At 39.9% G+C, this 14,996-nt stretch overlaps 1 protein-coding gene across 1 annotated transcript in view; it reads right to left on the bottom strand.

The window, feature by feature from the left end:
• LOC145418637 (protein argonaute-2-like) overlaps window positions 1–9,891 on the bottom strand; it is a 163,540-nt gene extending 153,649 nt beyond the window's left edge. The window contains exons 1-5 of the mRNA XM_080287000.1: window positions 9,801–9,891; window positions 7,901–8,087; window positions 3,433–3,571; window positions 1,236–1,376; window positions 232–424 (exon numbers count right to left, since the gene is read on the bottom strand). Of these exons, the coding sequence (XP_080143126.1) occupies window positions 232–424; window positions 1,236–1,376; window positions 3,433–3,571; window positions 7,901–8,087; window positions 9,801–9,825 (685 nt within the window). The 5' untranslated portion in view covers window positions 9,826–9,891. The remainder of the gene's footprint in view (window positions 1–231; window positions 425–1,235; window positions 1,377–3,432; window positions 3,572–7,900; window positions 8,088–9,800) is intronic.
• Window positions 9,892–14,996: the final 5,105 nt, after the last annotated feature.

Raw genomic sequence — 14,996 nt, 5'->3', positions numbered from 1 at the left:
GCAGGCTGAAGTTGCCATTCGTCTGTAGTCCACTATCCTACTTTAGGTGGACAGGAGAGTTGAGGGATATTTTCTATAATGTGGCAGCTAAGTTATTCAGTTATATCAACAACACCACATGAAGGCATCCCTCTCCAGTACCAAAAAAATATTACTAAAAAAAAAAAAAGGTAACAGTTGGTCTTGAACTGTTGTGGGTTGAGGTTTGGAGGGACACTACTCACAACCTACCATCAACATTAAGCAGCAGTGTATCCTTCTTCCATCCCACTGGTCTCAGGGACTCAAAGAAACCCACCATCGCCTCCTTGCCTCCACCTATGTCCAGTGAGCGGCCAAACTCTCCTCCCAAGGAGAAGAACGAGTTGCGTCCCACCTTCTCATAGCGGGTGGTTGGTAAGTGGTGGAACAAAACCTCCAGCATCTGAAAAAATGGGCAAAGAGGTGACATGTGAAGGTGCTAAGCCTGAGGGAATCAACTAGTCTATGTTCAGGGTCACATACAATAAAACAAAATATACAAACTTCAGCATGCAATCCATCAGGTTTCAGATGAACCTGGTGCAAAAACAAAAACAACTACTACTACTACAATTACTGCTGCTGCTGCTGCTGCTGCTGCTATTACTACTACTACTAGTACTACAGTAAAGCCTCATCTTTCAAAAGGGTTAGTATGCATTGGTACCCACATAAAACAAATACCTGGGAAAAAATGAAACCCTTTAAAACAGGTTCCAACAGCTATAATTCAGGTAGCCTATATGCTTGCCTAAAAATCCTTTGAAGTACCATAAACCATCACCCAACAATATAATAAACTTGCTTAATGAATAATTTCAAATTTTTAAAAATTATAGAATGGTGAAAAAGGGATATCTGAGCAAATCTGAAGGTGGGAGGAGGCTAACAGGCCAAGGAGAAGGTGCCGACAGAGCCAAGATTACGGGGGCTTGAATGATCAGGCAATGGAAGCGTGGCCCGTTAGACTGCACAAATTTGGACTGTCTGGACATTGCTACTCCTCACCCTGCCCTAGTGTGGGAAAGGAGGTCAGGATGATGATGATGATGATAATAAATTAAAAATTATTCCATAAAATACCTTACACTATACTACTGTGCATTTTAGCAATTTATTCATCTGTGATTAACCCAAAACCAGCAGAACTGACACTGCAAAAACTGTGGGATGGCTGTGCTACTAACAATAAGGCAACAGGAGTGTGATTTTACCTGTAGCACATTAAGAGGAATATCCCTCTCTCCTGGTGCTGCTCTGAGGGCCATGATAAGCTGACTAAGGCATTGACGATTCACCACTTTCATGCCTACGTAGTAGGACTTCTTTTTGCTTTCATCCTCAGAATACTTTACCTGAAAGAGATGCAGAGTCATTATCAGCATTGTCATCCTCATCAAAGCTCCCTTTCCATCAGAGAGAAAAAGATATTACACACACACACATATATACGGTATATGTTATAGCTGTAGCGCCCTGACAATTCTCCATTTTCAAGCTTATGTTGTTGAACTATTTTTTATCTTCCTTAGAATACTCTACCTGAAAGAGAAGCAGAGTCATTATCATTGTTGTCATCATCATCAGAACCTACCTTTCCACCAGAGAAACAAAAGAAAAAAATTATACTATATACTGTATATATAAAATTAATAATTTGGTTTTACTCCAGGTATCCCCGAAGGGCTAAGGCGTTGCCCCTGAGTAGATGACTTTTGGACTGGAGCGTGTAGCATTTTATGACCGGATGCCCTTCCTGATGTCTACCAATGACCCTTGGGTGGATTCGATCCTCCAACCCTTCAGTGCCAGCAGAGCACTCTAACCCACTGAGCCACGGCTGCTATATATATATATACCGTATATATATATATATATATATACAGTAAACCCTCAATCTATCTATCTATTGCCAGATGCCATAATCCCATAAGGGGTACCCTCTTTAATTCATATTAATTGGGGGGAACCCTTTGTCGAATTATCCAAAAATCCAAATTATTAGAGCTCATGCTTGCCCCTATCCTATACATATATATATACAGTAAACCCTCCATAATTCGGATTAATTGGAGGGAACCCTTTGTCGAATTATCCAAAAATCCGAATTATTGGAGCTGATGCTTGTCCCTATCCCCAAATCACACCCACGCTCACTAAAACATGGCTTTTTCACAAAAACATTGAACATCACAGTATATTATTACTTTATACTCCAACAGTGCACCATACAATAAATAAAATTGTGTCAAACCTTGATAATGAAGTCTTCCAACACAGTAGTAGAGTACAGTATACTTAACTGTACTGAAGGTACTGTAAGGGTCTTAAAATATACATTTATTACTACACTTATCACTACAAAAGGTGTTCACATCCACTTATCACTGGAACCCTTTTCGGACTTGTCTCGCTTAATTCGAATTTCTATCTGAATTAAAATGATTTTTGTGGTGGTCAAAAAAGATCTGAATTACTAGATTTCCAAATTATTCAGGTTTGAATTAGAGAGGGGTTTACTGTATATATTATAACATACTAACCAAAGTTTGCTCAACTGAATGAGCCACACTCCCATTCACTCACCATTCAAGCCTACAAAATCCTGGCTCTACTTTTACCTACAGTGATTTTTATATGAATGACCACATTCATCTTCATCATCAGTAAACTTTATCTTAAATGGAAGCATAATCATCATCACTTCCATCCTCAGGGAACTTTATCCATAACAAAGACAGAGGGACCATCATTGTCTTCCTGTCTGTTTGTCTATCAATGTACTTACTGCTAGATGCCTTAATCCCAGAGGGGGTGACCACAAACAAACTGCCTCAATGTCACCCTGTTCTCCACCATCAACCTGCCCTTCCACCAACTCACACTCTGCTCACTCATATACTGTCCGCCACATCCCTCCACATTATCCTTGGTTTCCTCCCCCCCTCTCCTTTGCTCACATACCCTTTTTAGCTGAGCTGACTACCAAGTGTAGTGTGTGTGGAGGGTCGATTTGACTAGCAACCAAGAAGATTCTTTCCTACCACATATGTAAGGCTCATAAAAAAATCAAGCAACCATGACTTAGTATGTGATTTGGGTTGTGTGAGTAGACTGGTTCTGTCAGATGAAAACAAACCAGCTCCCTTTCCTTACCTAAACCATTCTCTCATCCTTCTTTTCTACTTTCCAGTTCAACACTGTAGATCCTTTTCTCATAGTTAGATCCAATGTCTACCTATAGCCATATGCCTTAATCCCGGATGGGGTGGCCACAAATAAATCTCTTCCATGTCATCCTGTCTATACCATTAGGCAACCCTTTCTCCGACTCATTTCATTATTGGCCTCCTCTCCCAAGCCTCACCCACATACACTTTCCTAGTCAGTTTCCATATACTTTTTCCTTACCTCAAATGGCTTCACATCCTTTTTCTCCAGTTCCTTTGACACGGATTCAACGCTGTAGGCATTCTTCTCACAGTCGAAGCCCATGAGAGCGTTCTTGAATATCTTTGGGTACTGTATCTTCATTTCCTCAAATATCTTCCTATAAAATAAAAATATGGTATACCCTATATATATATATATATATATATATATATATATATATATATATATACACACACACACACACACACAAAGTATATATACTGATTAATAAAAACAAGCTGAGTATAATTTTCTTGTCACTTAGCCCTTCCAGCTAATGCCAAATGATCTTATTCTCCTGATGAGATAATAATAATAATAATAATAATAATAATAATAATAATAATAATAGCCTATGGGTAACTCTACACTGAGTGACAAGCCAAGTGGTTTCCTGAACACCAGGAAGCCACTTACTACGCTGGGTGGTAACCATATAACCAAATTATGGCGCCTGGTGGATTATTGGGTAATTAACCCGTTAACTGCTCTATAAAGCCTGGGCTGTTCCAAGTGTGACTGCTCAATACAGCTCAGGCTGCACAGGTGAACTTCAAATATAGTTCCAGGGTGACCAAGGCTGACCAATGCAAGCACGTTTGAGCCTTCAAAACCAAAACCGAAACCAAAAAAGAAAAAGAAAGCCATACATTCCAATAGGGAATCAGACACTTCAATGATCATCCATGGCTTTACCAAGGTAAATATTGAGCTAATATTTCATTACTATATACTTTGGCATGTGTTCTCTTAATTCCTAAGACAAAATTTGGCCTTTGGGAAATTTCATTTTTACCCCTATGTCTGCGCACCATTCACACACACACACACACACACACACACACACACACACACACAAAAAACGCCATGTGCAGTTAACGGGTTAAGGTGCTCCAGTCAGACTGAACCTGTGTAGGTTTATATCAAAGAGGTGGTTGGGGTTTATTGCTCACATACTGCCACTCAGGGATGAGTGAGGCTGGGCATGGGCATCCGGGGGGAGGGCAAAGGGGGGCAGTTGCCCTCCCTTGGAATACGACAGCTTCAGTTCTTGTTCAAGGATGACTGAGTGATTTGAGTCTATTCTTGCATTCTGTCACTATGCATCTGATGTAAGTCATGTAACTCATGTAAGTATATGTCTATGCCTATTTGGAGTGTGTGTATTTTGATATATTATAACTGCATGTAGGCTATATGTATAATTTATTTTTTTATTTTTTTTGCCCCCCTTACAAAAAATCCTGTGGATGCCCCTGAGGCTGGTCACACTCATCTTTAAACGTCAGGATCAACTTGCCTAGCCTCGGGTTCCTAAGCTCCTTATGGGACGATATAGAATTGGATGATGGATGGATGGATGGATAATAAAGTCCTCCTACATACCATACACCTCTACATGTCACCGCTTTTATCTATCTACTGTACTGCCAGATGCCTTAATCCTGTAAGGGGTGACCACAAACAAATCATCTCCATGTTGCCCTGTCCCTGGCCACTTCACTGCCCTGCTCTCAGCTCACACCCCACTCTCTTACAATCTTCTCCTCTCCATCCCTCCATCTCATCCTTGGTCTCCCCCTCACTCACATACACTCTCCTCGTCAGCCTCTCGCTCTCCATCCTCTCCACATGGCCAAACCACCTCAATACATTTCTCCTAGTGCTTCCTAATCCACATTCACACCACAACGTTCCTTCACTTCCTCATTTGTCAGTCTGTCTCTCCATGTGACTCCACATGCTCCTCTCATATAACTCATCTCCACTGCTCTCACTCTTGATTTGCATCTCTCCAACAAGGTCCAAGCTTCATTTTCATACGTCAGAGTTGGTATCATCATACTGTCATGCAGTAACTTTTTCACTTCCATGCTCACTTCCCTGTTTCTTATCACTGCTTTCAAAGAACCAGTAACCTTTCTTCCTTGTTGTACCCTTTCAGGCACTTCGCCCTCTAAACTTCCATCTTTACTCATCATACTATCCAAGTACTTAAAACACACTCACATTTTCAATTTCCTCCTCATCCAATCTCACTGTACAGTACATTCAGTGACTTCATTTCTCTCAAAGACCATAACTTTACTCTTTCCTAAATTCACTTTTAGATTCCATTTCTTACACATTCTCCCAACCTCATCCACCAAGCCTTGCAGTTCCCCTTCATCTTCACTTAACAACACATTATCATCCGCAAACAACAGTACAGGGAGTTTCCAAAGATCGCCCTCTCTCATTAGGGTTGCTCCAACATCCACTGCTCTACCTTGTATGTCTTTTATAACCCCATCCATATACAGACTAAACAACCATGGAGACATGACACATCCCTGTTTCAACCCAACCTTTCAACAGAAAAACTCACTCAGTTCACTATCTACACGCACTGCAGCCTTAGTACCCTCGCACATACTCTTCACGGCATTCAACAACTTCCCATTTACTTTCCACAATCTTTGTCTATCCACCCTGTCATATTCTTTCTCCAAATCCATGACGGCTGCATACAACTTCTCCTTCTCTAGAAACTTTTCCACTAAAGACCTAAGAATGAATATCTGATCTACACAACCTCTTCCCTTCCTAAAACTTCCCTGTTCTTCCCAAACTAATTCCTCTGTTATTTCCCTAGCTCTGTCAATAAATATCCTACCACATACTTTCCTACTACAGTAAGATGACAAATGCCCCTATGATTACCACGCACTTCTTTTTCCCCTTTTCCTTTGAACCAGGGAATAATTATACCCGACTTCCAATCCTCTGGGACTTTAACTTCCTCCCAGGCCAATCTGCACATCTTTCACATCCATTCTACAACTAGGCCTCTCTCTCTCTCCCATGCTTCAGCATTTCACCACACTCCATCAATTCCTAGGGCTTTCCCCGTTTTGACTTTCTTCATTGCTTCCACAACATCCATCCTACTGATTTCTTCCTCTCTTCTCACAATCCTCCTTCTCCCAGCCATTCCCCAGCCACTTATACTTGCATTACTCTCATTCTCTATGTTCAGCAATTCCTTAAAATGTTCTCTTCATCTGCTCACTTCTTCTCCCTTCTCCACTATAGTCTCGGCACGCGACTCTGAGGTTGTAATTATTGTGCCCTGGCAACCTGCCATTCAAAAGTGTGTCTGATTTCATGTATAAAATGAGACGCAAGTGATTCGTGTATAATATGTTCATGTATAATAATATTTGTGTATATTAGCGCATAATACAGTAGTATGATTCGTGTATAATATGATACGAAATCGGACGCTTTTTTGAATGGTAGGTTGACAGGGTACGATAATGACAACCTTTGAGTCCTGCGCCGCGATTATAGTAATCTACCGTTTTTATATTTCACACCCAGACTAGCTTCTTTGACACCCTGTCTAACTCCTTACTGTACCTCTTTCCAGAACATTTTTTTACATTCCCTCCACTTTACACTCAAATTCCTTCCAATTTCCTCATACATAATAGTCCCCTCGAGCACCGTTAAGTTTTATGTGTGTGTGACATGATCAGAGAAACTGCCATGAGAGCAGGCTGGACTCACACACAAAGGAAAACAGTCCCACATATTTTAGTTGCCCCAGAAATTGGCTATAATGGTATAAATTGTATACCATCATCATCACCTGATGTTTATATGATAAGCTAATAAAAACACACAATTGATAAGTAAAAGGACTGTATAAGTACCGAAATGAGGTGAGAATACTGTTGTTCAACGATGAAAATAACTGCCCTACACTGTGGCACAAAATTTTGCCTGCATAATGCAAGAGATAAGCATATGTCTAGATGCAGAATTTCACGAGCTTTCACATGGTATTGGTGGGATTCTGATACGACCAATAGTTTTCAGGTAAATCGCCAAAAATTGCATGAGCGTCCCCCCTCCCCCCTTTAACTAAAAACCAAATGCCGACTATTTGAGAGTGTTGGTCTGGAAATAGACACACTCCCCTACGATGCACCAAATATTGACACACTTCATGCTAAAACATTATTTTTGGTGAATATTTTTGTCCAGAATTGCCGAACTAGCATCCTTCAGACTGCCACTGCAAGTACGTAATAAAGTGTCATCGGTTCGTCTTCAGACTAAAACTGTTTTGACTTGTACTGAGTCATGTGGCGCAAAGGGGATGATGATGATGATGATGATGATGATAATAATAATAATAATAATCCATCCATCCATCACCCAATCCTATGTTGCCCCATGAGGAGCATAGGATAATAATAATAATAATAATAATAATAATAATAATAATAATAACAACAATAATCTTCACACCACCTTGGGGTGAGAAAAAGGGTATGGATGATGATGATACCTTACTACCTCTCCTTCCTGGGCACAGCAGCACCCTGACAAACACCATCCATGTATTCCTTAATAATGATGATGATAATAATACTGCAACATTAACATAATAACTTACAGCCTTTTCTTCTTGGGCATACTGACACTCTGACAGACGCCATTCACGTATTCCTTGAACTCCACATCATAGTGAAACAGTGTCTTGTTGGGGTTACGCATTTCAACTGGAAAGAAGTTTGCTCGCAGTTGTATGTGCCTCCCAATCGTGCCCACATCATTTCCCCGACGACTGGGCGGGCGTGGTTCTGGAAAAAGATAATTACAGGTAATATCCTCAGGTTCCTATGACATACTTCGAATATGCTAAGGCTCTTCTGGCTCATTACAAGCTGCATAATAATAATAATAATACTCAATAATAATAATAATAATAATAATAATAATAATGATAATATTTGAAAAAGCTGAAGGACTATCAATTTAGCCAATGTCATTTGGCTGAAAACTGGGCAGCTGTGGCTCTGATAAATGTGGATATTTAACACTCCCAGGGCCAAAAAGAGGAATATTAATGCTCTCATGCTTATATATATAAAGTCTAACGATCCTCCCAACTGTGTTCAGGTCACTGGGATTGGCAGACAAGAGGGGTGCTGTGATTACGGTAGGGAGAGAGAATAATATTGACACTCTCAGGTTCACATCACTCATTTCTAACACTTTATGGCTCCTACATTCACTCTTGACTGAATAACCCTATAAAAATTTAAATAAATTTGTATGGGGCTAAATGATCTTCCTGACTGCAGAATTCATTTTATGGGTGATGACACAGTGGCTGGTTGGGAGAGAGAGAGAGAGAGAGAGAGAGAGAGAGAGAGAGAGAGAGAGAGAGAGAGAGAGAGAGAGAGAGAGACAGACAGACAGACAGAGATTAACACTCAGGCCCCTATGACTCACTTGAATACTTTAAAGCTTCAATTATTCTTGACAAAAAACAAAACTGTGTGCACAGATCACATATTCTGACAACAATAGGGTATAGGGTGGCTGTCATTCTGAAAAATGGGAATATTAACACTTGGGCTGAAAGCAAGAAAAATTAATTCAGCCTCAGGGAAGAGGAAAATTTACTGTAAATAGACAAAAATAAATAAAAAGGGAAGGAAAATTCTGACTGTCCTGATTGCAGTAGTGGCAACCCTATGTGAATGTGAACAGAGTGGACTGCAGGCTAAAACTTTCTTAAAGCACATCTTCCTCTTTTTTTTGAGGAAAGGGAAGGTGTTGAGGGACACTCGTATAACCAAGCAGCTGTGCTACTTATATCAGCACCACCACTTGAAGGCATCCTTCTCTAGCATACAACACTAGTCACATTAAGTTGTTAGGCTTGGTTTGTGCCAAGATGAATTTTATAATCAGTAACTTCAAAATGATGCATTTCTGCAAATATTTTACACCTACAGGATTGATAATTTGGTTATAGTTCATTCAAGAAAAAGCAATATTATCATACAGTACTGGAAAGTTCTTTTCTTTTCACTGATGCTAATACAAGGTCTATTACTTCACTGGATTTACCATTGAAGGTGAAGTAGAATGATTTAACATAATTTACTCATATTTGTCATTATGATTCTGCTCTCACATTTATCATTATGATTCTGCTTTTCATTAGGCTATATTCCATTTCCCAAAAAAGGCCTTTGGTCTCGAGCATTTTAGACTTACTTGACCAATAAGCAATAATGTATTACAGGAAATGACATTCTCACTGCTAGTTTTATTCAACTTTTGCACCTCTCACACTGAAGGGGTTATTGACGTATGTCTAATCCCACCAGTTCGAAAAATACGCCAAATGGAAATAGCAAAAACAATATAGAAATCCAAAGTCTATGCTACCGTACTGTACAATAATCAGGGCAATTCACCAGATGACAAATCTATCATAAATGCCCTGCCCATCTTATATCAATAACAATGAACACAAGTTTCTACTTAAAGGCACTCACTTTCCGTCAACGGCTGCCAAACCATGACGACGTGGTTAATGTGACTTGACAAACACTAATTTACAGATCACTCCTCACGTCCTCCCTCTCTCCTGCCAGCTGTGTTATGCTGCCATTTCCTCAGTGTCCTCGTTCGCTAAATATGCTATTTAGCGCCGTTTCTTAGGCAATTTGTTTGCATGTGATTCGTTGATATTCTCTCGTAAGTTATTTATAGATCAATACTGATATTAAAAAGACAAAAATAATACAAAAGAGAATTACATGGATTGGTACGGAAAGCAACCTAAATCGCAGGATGCTGACGAGACAATCGGCCATAAAAGAGTGAAAGATAAAACAATGAATTAATAATCAGGATAAATCGCTATGAAAATGGTGCTAAGCTGCCGGAAATGACAATTAAACATTACTTAGAAAATAGCCCGATTGTCGCTACGCAAAATCAACTGCCAAATATTTTGCAGAGAATAGTGTTCAAATGATATGTTTTTTGAAAATTGCGAATATACCCTGAATGATGATTAAACCTGGCAAAATGAAGAAAACACCTTTAATACCTGCAGTGTAAAATTAACGCTAAACGGAAGTGCTTATCTCTAAATCAAGCGAAAACTCGCTAACTTGGCACTCTTACACTTTGTTTATACCAGACTATCACCATACGTATGACACAGAAATATACAGTATAATAACAATAGCTGTGACCTGTCTACGACTGTAAGATATAAACCACTATGAGAAAACTTAATACAGTGTTTAATATTAAAGAAACGTACCGGTATTGTGAAATGTTGAAACTGCACTGTTGATTCACGAATGATACAGGGCAGTACGTAGCGTGATGCAATGTGTGAAGAATAGCCTACAAACTGTACAGAGTACACAATACAAGAAAAGGTGGTGGGTTTCGCCACACACCTTCTTCCGCAAATATACCGTAGTAATACATAAATGAAGACATGCTGAGAAAGATATTCATCAGACCAACCCTGGTCCCTGGTTTATTCGTGTCTGGAATCCTTATCTCAAAAAACACAGAGATAAGATTGAAAACGTACAAAGGGCACCTACAGGATGGGTACCAAGTTAAAGGGATCTAAGCTACGAAGAAAATCTTGAAAAATTTAATCTACCAACACCACAGGAGAGAAGGAAAAAGGGAGACATGATTATGCTATATGTATGTACCTCAGGGAAAGAAAATATACATAAATGAACATATAACCTATGGGGAAGCATCAGCAAGTGGACACTACCAAAAAATAAATGAATAAATAAATAAAAAGAGGTGATAAAGACATAAGAAATTCAGTTTCCCAAATATGGCAACTGATCAGTGGAATGCACTACCAAATAGTGTGTCGAAACTATTCATAAATTTGAGGATATGTATGATAAAAATGGATTAATACACGAGAGAGTACGAGCTTGACTCATTCCTGTAAAGATACAATTAGGTAAGGACAGTCACTGGTTACCAAGTGGTGCACGTCTATCTATCTATTGCCAGACGCCTCAATCCCGTTTGGGGTGGCCATAAACAAATCGCCTCCACGTCGCCCTGTCCCCCGCCATTTCACTGCCCTGCTCCCAACTAACACCCCCCTCTCTCATATACCTCTCCACCCCATCCCTCCATCTCATCCTCGGCCTCCCCCTCCCTCTTCCCCCCTCCACCTCACTCACACACACTCTCTTCGTCAGTTATTAAAAAAATAAAAGTAGGTCTTGCCACACGCCCTTTAGAAAACAGAGATGGAGTAATATACACTTAGTAGATAGCTACTACAAAATGCTGAAGAAGTTATACATCACATCCAGGAGAGAGAAACAGCAGCTGAGCAGCACAAGCACAGCGGCATGTGCCTCAGCCTGGGATTGATGACATCGCACCATCTTAAGGGGTCGGTGAGTGATGGCAAAAACACCCACCAACTCTCTCTCTCAGCTTCACTGTTTTTTCCTTAATACATGTTCTTCACTGGTATACTCTAATGTCTTACTCTGGCTCGAGTCGTATTTGTTATGTGCTATGACCAGGCTGTGGAAGACAGTCTATGACGTAAATCTATAAGGCAATATGCACAGTATTGAGTAAAGGATTAGATGTTGCCGATAATGTAAGACAGACTGAAGGATTACACTGTATGGGTAACTAGGCTACATATGTAATGAATGTAATGCTTTCTAGAACTCTGGTACAAGTTCAGAATAATCACGGAGAATAGAAAGTGTCACATTTTCACTGATCAACCACAAGATTTGCTCAGTCAGCGTAATAAGCTGCTGGTTTCTATACTTCACAGCAAGAGGACAATGCATAATGTAGTGATGCAATGTGTGATCCCGGCAAACTGCACAAGGAACAGGGTCATCTCAATGTGTGAAGAAAATTTCCAAATAAGGGCAAAGAATTTATAATGCTGCAAAGTGGCTTTTTATTATTATTATTATTTTTTTTTGGGGGGGGCACATCAAGAACGTAGGGGACCGGGGCTACTCATTCCTGACATAAAGCTAGGGTAACCTGCCTCACTTTTCCATCAGTGGGTCTCGTTCGTATGAAGCGCCGTACCTCCCCCCCCCCCCGAAAAAAAAGTCACATATGGCTATCGCCCAATATACGATTTTCTTTTTTTACAATATAATTATGTCAAACACCAAGTTCATGGGGCAAGTTCAACACTGACCCTGCCCTGTAACCTTCCATCCATCCATCCATCATCCAATCCTCCATTGCCCCATGAGGAGCACAGGAGCCCGGGGCTAGGCAAGTTGGTCCCGACATTTAAGATGAGACTGACCAGCCTCTCTCATTCCTGAGTGGCATTACATGAGCAATAAACCCCAACCACCCCTTGGATATAACCTACACAGGCTCAATCCGACTGGAGCGACATAATTACCCACTAAACCACCAGGCGCCATAACCTTCCACTTAGTTATAATCATTTCCTATTGCACCCCACGGGATGCGCAGGGCTTTGATGAATCTATCCACCGATATTTGTCTCTTGCCATCTCCTTCAGGTCCCACCAACACTCCTCCACTGCTTCTCATTTCATTGTCCTCAACCAGGTTTCCCTCGGCCTACCTCTGACTCTTCTTCCTCTAGCAATGCACTCTGGCACATCCTGTATTAAACTGAGTTCTTTTCTAAATTTCTGCCTTAGCCATTTCCAGAGACACAGTCTCACATATTCATCAACTGGTTTCACTCTCGTAATATCCCTTACGCTTTCATTTGTAACTGTTTCCTGCCACTTTATCACAAGAATCCTTCTCAGCATTTTATTCTCAAATCCAAATACTTTCTGATCTGCTGCAACTGTACTGTACTATGACTCATGCCCATAAATTAAAATTGGTCTAACCATGACTTGTCAATATTTACTTTAGTATGTACCGGAGGCATGTTATTATTCCATACAGATTTCAACATTCCAACAGCTCGCCAAGCCTGTCTAATCCTCTCCTCAATTTCACTGTTTAATTATCCGTTTGATGACACAATCGTTCCAAGATACTTAAAATTATCTGCTTTTTCACCACATTATTCCCAATTACACATCAGATTTGGTTCTCCAAGTTCATATTAGTAATTTCAATCTTTCCACAATTTATTATCAAACCCACTTTTTCTCCTTCGTCCATCAGACAATCAAGCATCCTCTGCATCTCGTAAATACTTCCGTAGATCAGCACAATATCATCAGCATAGTTCAAATCCATGAGCCTCTTAGTTTCTTTTCAGTTAATTCCTGCACCTGTCCTAACAACCTTTCTCATAACGTAATCTATAACCAAAACAAACAGAAAAGGCGAAAGAACTCCTTGAATCACTCTTGACCTAACGTCAAACGGATCACTCAATGAACCACCCACCATTACGTACCTTACAAAAAGCAACTTCAAGCAGAGTTCTAATAATATTTACAAACTTTTCTGGTATACAGAACCTCATAATCTTCAACACAGCTCCACGTGAAACACTATCAAACGCTTTCTCGAAATCCACAAAGCACACACTAAGTTGCATTTTCATCTCCTTAGCTTGTTGCATTAGATGCCTTACAATAAAAATCTGATCATTACAACCTCTACCCTCTCTAAATCCCGCTTGTTCTTGTCTTATAATTTATCAATTACTGGCTATATTCTGTTCAACAAGATTTTGGAAAAGAGTTTTGCAACTACGGGTGTCAAAGTTATCCCCCTCCAATTTCCACACACACTTAAATCTCTCTTTTTATGGTATTTTTATAATTACTCCATTTTTCCACTCTTCTGGAATTCCACCATTATCCCATGTCACATTAAAAGAGCATTATCAACTCATCATTTTCCACCTTAAGCATTTCAGGAAACATTCCATCCTCTCCTGGGGCCTTAAAATTCCTTAATTCCTTTACAGTTTTTTCTATCTCTTCCAAGGTTATAGCTATCCCCTTTTTCTATTTGCAAATCTCTCTCTACTGGTAGAATGTCCGCTTCAACTGAGACTGGTCAATTTAGAGAATCAAAATGCTCTTTCCACCTTCCTTTTATATCCAAATCTATAATCATCAGGTTACCATTTCTATCTCTTACAGGTATTTCCTCCCCTCTCTTCTCAGTCCCAGTTAACTCCTTTATGGCCTGATACGCTGTTCTCGTGTTCTGATCGTCATTTTTACTTACACATCTATCTCTCTTGTATTTTCATCATATAGTCTCCTCTTACCACATCTAATGAGTCTTTTTACCTCTGTTAACTCCAGTGCTCTGCTCTACGAACCTCAACTACCTGGCCATTAACATGTTGTGCTTCATTTAACGTCGCCTCTTTCCTTTTCTGAACTGCATCGCATGTTTCATCTGACATCCACATTATCTTTCTCGCCATTCCCTTTTTCTTAATAGTACCCTTGGCACTCTCATGCAAAACCTCTTTCACCTGTCTCCACATTTGATTAATATCATTGTCTTCAGATTCCATCAACGTCTCCAGGATTAGAAACAGGTTCCTACACTCCCACCGAAACTTTTCCTTTGTGTTCTCACCATTTCTCAGCTCATCAATATCATTTTTATTAGATACCTTCTGTACAATTACCATTAACATTTCTCTTAAGTTTTATTTTAGTCTTCGACACAAGTTGATGATTACTACCGGTACCTGTATCAATACAAATACACTGAGGTGGTTTGGA

The sequence above is a fragment of the Coenobita brevimanus genome, chromosome 115 (assembly GCF_032717465.1).
Source record: "Coenobita brevimanus isolate Jiangsu-jjx chromosome 115, ASM3271746v2, whole genome shotgun sequence".
Taxonomy (NCBI): Eukaryota; Metazoa; Arthropoda; class Malacostraca; order Decapoda; family Coenobitidae; genus Coenobita; species Coenobita brevimanus.
This window is presented reverse-complemented; position numbering and strand designations above follow the sequence as displayed.